The sequence below is a fragment of the Coturnix japonica genome, chromosome 2 (assembly GCF_001577835.2).
Source record: "Coturnix japonica isolate 7356 chromosome 2, Coturnix japonica 2.1, whole genome shotgun sequence".
NCBI classification, from domain to species: domain Eukaryota; kingdom Metazoa; phylum Chordata; class Aves; order Galliformes; family Phasianidae; genus Coturnix; species Coturnix japonica.
The window spans coordinates 101,244,913-101,253,727 of record NC_029517.1 but is presented as its reverse complement, the minus strand read 5'-3'; the positions used below and the strand labels follow the sequence as shown (position 1 = coordinate 101,253,727).

General features: G+C 47.0%; 1 protein-coding gene across 1 annotated transcript; it reads right to left on the bottom strand.

Moving 5' to 3' along the window:
* Nucleotides 1-251: 251 nt before the first annotated feature.
* On the bottom strand, nt 252-2,689 carry LOC107310169 (zinc finger CCCH domain-containing protein 11A-like). The gene is made up of 7 exons (XM_032442593.1): nt 2,651-2,689; nt 2,236-2,359; nt 1,822-1,908; nt 1,631-1,735; nt 1,179-1,318; nt 934-1,001; nt 252-454 (listed from the first exon to the last, which is right to left on the bottom strand). Exons 1-7 carry the CDS (start codon nt 2,687-2,689, stop codon nt 361-363), a joined length of 657 nt encoding a protein of 218 aa, XP_032298484.1. The 3' UTR covers nt 252-360.
* Between the last annotated feature and the right edge of the window lie 6,126 nt (nt 2,690-8,815).

Below are 8,815 nucleotides of genomic sequence, written 5' to 3'. Positions count from 1 at the left end.
GACCTGAACTCAGAGCCACAAGGAAATCAGAACAGGATGCAGTCAGTGCTGATTGTCACTGCTTTGACTCGGCTTTAAGACTCAGTGCAGAGTCTCAGAAATACCCACAGAGTAACAACAAAAAGGAGCAGGGCTGGAAAGGAACAGGGCTGGTTTTAATTGTTGTTGTTTTAAACTGTCCAATCAGGCGATGGTGTTAAGCCGTCATGTCGGACAGGTCCAGAAGGAGCTCATCCACATCCACATCCTCAACGTCACATCAGTTTCTCCTTCCAGTTCTTCTGTGAGCTCCATCAGAAGCTCCTCAAGGTTGTTGTCTTCAGTGATGGCTGCTTCCCCCGCCCCTGTGCAGCTCAGCTGCTAATTTTCTGCCCCTTGTGAGGAACATGATGTAGTGTTGGATTCCTCTGGCTGTGCCATGGGGTCTGCGTGGCTTCCTGGGAGCAGCTCCAGACTTGTGGGAAGGAAAAGAACAATCTACGTGACATTTCTGAGATGTGCTTTCAGCTCTGAGGTCTGTAGTTGACCCTCCCGCCCCTCACACCCACATAGGGATGGTGATTCGATTAACCTGCGGCTGCCTTTGGAGTTAAGGAAACCAGCAGGTGCCTTTTTCATCTGTTCAAGTAGAGCAGTTTGAGTCTGGCAATCAGGGGCTGGGCTTTGTAGCAGAAACACATTGCCACCCTCACTGTGGCAAACTGTAAACATGTCAAGAAATCTTCCTCTGCAAAATCCTGCTTGCTGGCTGAGGTACTTTTCCCCATGAACTCAGCAGAGGTTTTGACAAAGCAGTTTCAATGATCTCAGATGACCTCTTCCTTTGTTGCATTATGCCATGACACATCTCAAACACCCCATTTTCCCCCAGTGTGAAAGAACTTCTGTCTGACGGAAAAAGGGCATTAATGAAGAACAAGTTGTGGTCATCACCTGCTTGGAAGCTTTATGACTTCGACGCAGACCATGGTGTGTTCAGGCGGGACTGAAGCAAGAGTCTCCTAGGAAGAAACAAGACAGAGTATGAAGCACAGGTCAGAGTTTCCACAAGTACCTTGTGAGACATCTGCTGCCTTCAAGGGAAACAGAAGAGCTGTAGAACACTTGGAATTTCTTCCTTTTCTTCAAGGGCAATGTAAACCTTTCATATCCACTACTGCTTTTGCCACTGCTCTTACCATTGGTAGTTTTTTAGCTGGGGGCTCATCCGCGTCCTCAGCAGCAGATGGATGAATTTCTGCTGCTTTTCGTTTCTGTCTCCGCGTTGGGGGGAAGGTGTTTTTCCAATCAATGGGCCTCACAGAGACCCTGCGCCCACCTAAAGTAAAAGGAAGAGAGAGCTGGTACTGTCTTGCTGCGCCTCAAGAGAGATCCACGTTCTCTTATCAATCCCACCACCCTTCCACAAAGTTAAATACATTTGGCCAGTGGAATTGCATTGCCCTGTCCGGGATTCTCAGCCATGTTTTGCACACGGTCATCTCTGTGTACCAACAACGCATACAAAGGAACAAAGAAACCCAATAGCTGCACTCAGTAATAATCCAGGGCAAGGAAAAGTCTGACAGAGAGCAATGCAAAATGACAGCACTGCTTTTCTGAGGCACCGTAACGAGCTCCTCGTGCTCACCTTTAACTCTTTTCTTGCAGGGCGATTCCCCCGCTTTTCCCTTCTCCTCCTCCGACCGTTTGCGTTTCCGTCCAGCCGGGCCATGGGAGGAAGCTGGGATGTCAACTGCAGAGAAGAGTCCCAGGAAAGAACAGTCAGATCTCAGTAGAAAAACAGTGCATCAAACCCAGGAGCCTGTTGAGTATCTGTACCTCTCTCTGGTGCCTTGTCAACCTCTGTCTGGTTCCCCAGACTTTTTGCAAGGCCGCTCTTTGGAGGAAGGCCACTGGTGTCAACTTCTGGCAGAAAAGAAACAAGGAATGATTGATGAGCGTCTCTTTGGGGGCAGGTTTGAGCACAGTCAACCACAAGCTTCACATTTTCAAGCACTGTTTGTTACATTTGCCTTCCGCTGCCCAAATGCTGTGCAGTCAGCACAGACCTGCAGTGCATCTTCCTCACTCCAGAAAAAGCCCAGTGCTGCTCTGACAGCCAAAGCAGAGACTGATATTTCACTATCACGACTCTCCCCCACCTCCCCAATGAATGGTGACGTGCATCCCGCACCCACTCAGAACTGACATTCAGAATTGAGCCCTTCATGCTTCATGCCATCGGACACTCACTGTGGCTCAGCGGTGCGGTCAGTCCGTGCGCACCGCGTTCCTTCAGGTGACGAAAGGCGCAGTGTGGTTTCTGACAGCCTCCTGGATGAATCCACCAAAAGCAAGGAAGCACCCTGCACTTACTCTGAAGAGAGAAAGAAAGCAAGGTTCATGGAAACAGGCACATCAGGTCTGCAGGGAGATGCAGCTCTCCAACAGCCATCAGAAACCATCGTGTGGAGCCTTAGCTCTTGAGCAGCACTTCTTCCCCACCCTTCACTACTCCAAGCAGCTCCAACAAACTTCTCAGAAGAAATCCAGGCCAGCAAAGGCCTGATAGACCACAACCAAGCCCTGCTGGCAGGAGGGCAGTGCCGCTCTCTCCTACCACCCAGCTCCAGCAGCTTTAGGAGGCTGAGCAATGAGAGCTTTTTGCATCTGGGGAGAAAATGCCTTTGGCTCCTAATGCAAACATCTCCCGCTGTGATATACCTAAGGCACTGAATCCTCTGCCTTCTTTACCTCCTCCCAGTCTCCTCTAGAAACAGAAACCAGTAAGATTTTCACAGCAAACATATCCAGCCTGCAGAAGTGCATTCAGCCCAACCACAGCCATGAAAAGTGGTGTTGTAGACTAAGCTGGAAAGCACATCTTTAGGCAAACACTCACATCAATCCTCATGTGACGGAACTTGCAGTTACTCCTCGAGCAGCCGCCCTCCATCCACAGTCTGCAGACTCGTTCGCTCCCCAGAGCCGCTTCACAGTGGCGGAAGGGGCAGCTGTCTCCCTGCAAGCACAAGGAAACCACAGGAAAATAAGAGCACAGCCTGAAACGTGTCCATGCCATTAGCCCAGGCTGTTAGCAGCGCTATGAGGGTAACATCACCAGCAGGTCTCCCCTGCTCCACCCCTTTCTCTTCAACATGAGGAAATGGAAGAAAACCCAGGCAGAAGAAAGTCAACCGTACCTTAGTGCAGGTGGAGTAGAAGTAGAAGTAGCAGTCGCCTCTTTGCTGAGACATGGTGAAATTCTTAGAGCCCGTCTGGGTTATCTCCAGAGGAATTCCCTGCTCTTGCAAAGAGACGGTTGTGCTCGAACTGCTTGGATCCCCAAAGAGTCCTCTCGGACCGGAACCCTACAGGAAGTGCCTACAAGGGAAGAATCATGAGGAATAAGCATTTTCCCAGCTTTCTTTTGATGCAGTTTGGGCTCTCGAGGAGGGCAATGCCTTGGAAGCAGCTGGTTGCAAGAACTGTGCCAGCTCTGGAACCAATGTGTGTCTAAGTGCCATGACTTCCCCAGCAAGTGCTGTTCTCCATCCCACCAGCAGTTATATACCTTGCAGCATACATTTTGTGTTCCTGCCATGAGAAGGACTCCATCATCTACCCTTGCTGCAGCTGCAGTGGATGCATTGCTACCACTCACAAGTTTGAGAAACCTCCAGTTCTGGCTTACCCGGGCACAGCTGCAGTTCTCCTCCCTTCCAGCTAACACACCAGTGCAATGGCTGGGCAACACCGTCAGTGAGAGCAGGTAGCACCAGCAGCCACCACCACCGTCACTGCCAGCCGGGACGAGGGCTGACACAGCGTGTCCACACTCTGCGCAGCACTCACGGCTCTGGCACTCACTGGTGGCAGCCGCTGCCCCAGGAAGCGCTTGTGAGGTCACCGTGCTTGTGATGTCACTGCACAGCCCACGGCCCAGCTCAGCACCTGGATCTCACCAGGACTTCAGGGGGTTCTGTTAAAAATGTGCTGGATCCGGGGGTCAATAAAGCACAAGTTGCACTCCATGAAGTCTGTGCTCTCCTTCCCTTCTAATGTCTAAAACAAAGGCTGGGGACCAGCAGCAGTTCTGCAGGGCTGTAGCAGCGATGCTCAGTCACGGCTTGAAGCAGAGATTGAGCACCTGGTGGGATGGCAGGGCCAACCCAGGGCAGCTCAGGCACATGCAAACCCCTCCCAGACATCACTGAAAGGTTGGCAGTGCAGGTGAGGGTGTCTGACTGGAGATCACTGCCTGCCTGAGCCCTTCCAATGGTCAGCAGTTTTTTCCTTCCTTTCTGTGCCCACAGCTGCTGCACTCGGGCTTATCCTCACCTGCTGCAGCCCAGGACTTTGATACCCCATTATCACTGCTGTGCTTTCCATTGCACTGCAGCATCACACAGGGCAGTAATGGCAGTTCATCATCCTCACCAAAACGTGTGACAGAATCTCACAAGGAATCAATTTCCCCTGCAAACAGCCACTCGGAAGGGCCTCCATTGAGCTGGGAGCTCCTCCCCAGCCCAGCTGTTCTGCTCAGACTCCTTTCAGCAGCCACCCAGCACCAAACCCAGCTCACCTTATTGGCCTGGTCAGTCCGGGCTGTGCCCAGCTCACACACACGCCGCAGCGGTGCCTGCAGTGGGCTCCCAAAGGATGATCTCCAACAAGGAACGCTCACAGCTCAGTGTCTGTGTGCAGCACGCTCACCAGAGCACCAGCTCTGCTCGACAGCTGGGGGCCAAACCCTCCCAACCCAGCAATGACTGTGACCTCACACAGACCCACATCACTGCTGAAGGCTCACCTTGAGCACTGTATGCAGGTATCCCACATCACTGTCACTGAAGGCACAAAGCATTTACCTATCAGCAGAGAACAGTGAGCTCTCTGTACAGGAGAGGAGTAGTTCGTGTACAGCTGGGCATCATGGAAATGCCTGTGATTATTTCTTTCCACATGCAAGAATATCATTTTGATAACAGAACCCAGAAAATGAACCACAAAATGTATTTGATGAAATGTTGAAATGAGTATTTCCCAAATTATATAAATTGCAAGTAGGCATGAAGGGGACCCGATTTTCTGCATGACTGAGCAGCCAGTTTTAGGAAACTACTATGGAGTGCGCAGCTTTTGTTGGGTCACATAGTCCTGTCAGAAGCCGCTACCTTCAAGATCACTGCAGTGAGCCTTATAGTTCACGTGGCCTTGCATATGAACCAGGATGTTACCATCTGCTGGGCTTTTTTCTTTCCTTTCTGCCTTTTTTTTTTTTTTTTTTTTTTTTTTTTTCCTATTTTTGGATGAAACTCATGGCAACAGTGATGTATCAAGTTAGCTTTCACATCTAATACTGCTTCCTAATCAAAGGAGTGAAAGACTTTATCATGGCCTTGTGTAGAGGCGAGGCTCTACAAAGCAGTTAAACAGATGCTTTCATTGAAGTCCCAAGGCTACAGAAGGATTATCTTTCTACCTAAAGTCAGACACACTGAAACAAAAGTTTGTTAAATAAAACATGAAGTGTAAACTAAAGACTGTTTTCATGTCCAAAACAACCTAAGTGTAAACCTAATTTAGCTCCATTCATTGTGGTCTGCAGTTTCTTACGAGTTCGTGAAATTAAAATTGGCTGGACATATTAAGCTGCAATGTTGCCAAATGGAACAAAAATAATCCCATGTTGTACTCTCTTATCTGGTGAAATCACTGAGCTGAGGAAATGGCCCTCAGCTTATTCTGTCTCCCAAGCTGTGCCTGGGAACTGCAAAATAAAGTGTAAATCAGCCAATGCCAGAAACATACCAGAGACCCTTGTAACACTTCAGTGTAGATGATTTCAGTTCCTGTGCCTGGGAACACTCCCCTGCGTTGTTTAACTTACTAGGGGAGAGGTCTTTTTGTGAGTGCATTTTTTACATTTAACAAATGTAAGCCTTTAAGAGGGACTGGAGCTACATGTAGCATCTAGAGTGAAATCTGGAATACTATTTTCATTCCTGCATGACTATTTAAATTGTTTACTATTACCTCTGATTCTCAGGTTAAGGTTTTCTGGAAGTCCAGAGCCTCTGTTAGCAAAGAAACTCTCACATCTTATTAATACCGTGCATTTTTTAAGGAGCATTTGTAGTGCTGACTATTACATGATTGGACTTGCAAACTGGGATAATTATTTCTTTCTCATAACAAAACTAGTCCATGGAGACGTTGCGGGTGATTATGTTGATTTTTTTTTCCCTACAGTGTTGGCTTTCATTACTTATCAAACACAATGGATGATGATCTGCTTTAGAAATGATGCAAGAGTATAAGAACTAACCAAGCTTCTCCTACTGATATGTTTGGGGAAATGAGTAGAACTTTGAGAACAGCTAAAGGCTGTTTTGTTCAAACAAAATAGTCATCCATTAGATTTACAGCATTTCTACAGAAATGTACATATGTTACTTTAGTCTAAGGAGGGCTCTGATATCATTCCATGCTAGCAGGAACATCATGCTGTGAATTACAAGTAAAAACATCATTAAAATGGAATATGAAACTACATGGTTCACACAGGGTTGTTGTACATATAACATCAAACTGTCTGAACACACCTAGAAAAAGCCAAGAGAACTTGGTTATGAAAAGAGAGGTAGCAATGAAAAAAAAAGTCATGCAATTATATTTAGGAGACGTTTTAAATTGATGACCTACTTTTTAGAAATACACACATTCGTTTTTTGCACAGAAAGTTAAGTCAGTTAAGCTTATTTGTGTATCCTTAGCTGTGTGAAGTTATACTTTACTCGTTCTCCAACAGCTTCAGCCCTCCATACTAAGCAAGCATTGTTTGTCTTTAAGCCATTAGTGGGGTATTCACAACTACACTGCAAAGTCAGACTGAAATTTTCTTTGCTACCACTCAGGATGTGACACAGGTATGAAAACAAGTTTCTGCTTATAGCATGCACTGTGTTTTTATCCTAGCCTTAGAATAATAGAATTTTCCAAGTTGGAAGGGACTGACAAAAATCATCGAGTTCAACTCCCAATTCTCCATAAGACCATCCAACATTCAAATCCTTTGCGTGAGAGTGTTGTCTCAAATGCTCCTTGAATTCCAGTAGCTTGGTGCTGTTGACCATGTCCCTGGGCAGCCTGCCCCACACACACCACCCTCTGATGAAGAATGTTTCCCTAACCCCCAGCTGCCCCTCCCTGACACAGCTCCAAGATGTTCCCTGTTGCTGTCACCAGAGAGCAGAGCTCAGTGCTTCCCCTCCACTCCCCTTGTGAGGAGCTTCAGGCCTTCAAGAGGCCTCTGCTCACCTCCTCTACTCTGGGCTGAAAAAAACAAGGGACCTGAGCTGCTCCTCTTGGCCTTATGCAAGTCCAGGCCAAAAGTTCCATAATTCCCATTCGCTTGGGTCAATGCAGCAAACAGGAGCTTGCTCATTTGCAAACTCTTGCAAAAGCAAAATGGGAATGATTAAATCTGGTTCGATTCACTTCAGCTTATCCACCACCTTATCTTGTGGTAGAACTTGCTAGGGAAGATAAGAAATGTTCATTTTAATTAAAATAAACATGTCCACATAGCTAGAGGAACTGTATCATTCATCACTCTGAATAGCTAACTCTTCTGCTAGACTAGATTTATAACTGCTCTAATCAGAAGCCCAAATAGCATTAGGTAATTATCCCTTTAAAAAAAAGTGGTTTGGAAAATCTATACTGAAATTAAACCATTACAAATGAATTCAGATGGATCTAAATGCTCTGAGTTCTTGGATCTTGCAACAGGAAGCTGGGAGCTCTGGGATATCTCTAGGCCCTACCTGTGATCTGACTGTGATAGAGGCCATTAGCTGAGATCCTCTTAGGGAATGCAATTTTCTGTCTTGTCCCCTGCAATGACCATTTGTCCCAGTGGAATTCAGCAGAAAAATATCAGAGGAATATTAAAATCCCCAGTTCACTGTAGGCAATCTCTAGGGAGAAGTATTATGTTGCAGAGCTAGAGTTTTGACAGCAAATGTGTGTATAATATGATGGTTTTGGCCATGGAGAGTTTTGGTAACTCTCTAGGCTCAAACTCTTAGGTAGTGTAAGTCTCATTGGTAACTTAGAATCATAGAATCATGAAGGTCGGAAAAGATCTCCAAAATCATCTAGTCCAACTGTTTACCTACCACCAGTACTTTCCCACTAAACCATGTCCCTTAGAACATCTAAAAGTTTCTTGAACACCTCCAGGGATGGTGACTCCATCAGGCAGCCCATTCCAGCTCCTGACCATTCTGTCTGAGAAGAAATTTTTCTAATATCTAACCTGAACCTCCACTGCCACAATTTGAGGCCATTAGTTCTCATTCGATCACTATTACCCTAGTGAAGAGGCCAACCCCCACCTTGTCACAATCTCCTTTCAAGGAACTGTAGATTGCTAAGTTCTACCTTGAGTCTTCTCCAAATTGAACAATCCCAGTTCCCTCAGCCACTCCCCATAAGACTTGTGCTCCAGGCCCTTTACAGTTTTGTTGCTCTTCTTTGGACACACTTCAGGGCCTCCATGTCTTTCTTGTAGTGAGGGGCCCAAAACTGAACACAGGACTTCAGGTGTAGCCTCACCACTGCTGAGTACAGAGGAACGATCACCCCCCTGCTCCTGCTGGCAACGCTATTTCTGATACAATCCAGGGTGCTACTGGCCTTCTTGGTCACCTGGGCACACTGCTGGCTTATGTTTAGCCAAGTGACCAATACTCCCCTGTCCATTTCCCTTACATGTTCTTCCAGCTACTCTGCCCCAAGATGCTATTGTTGCCTGGGGTTG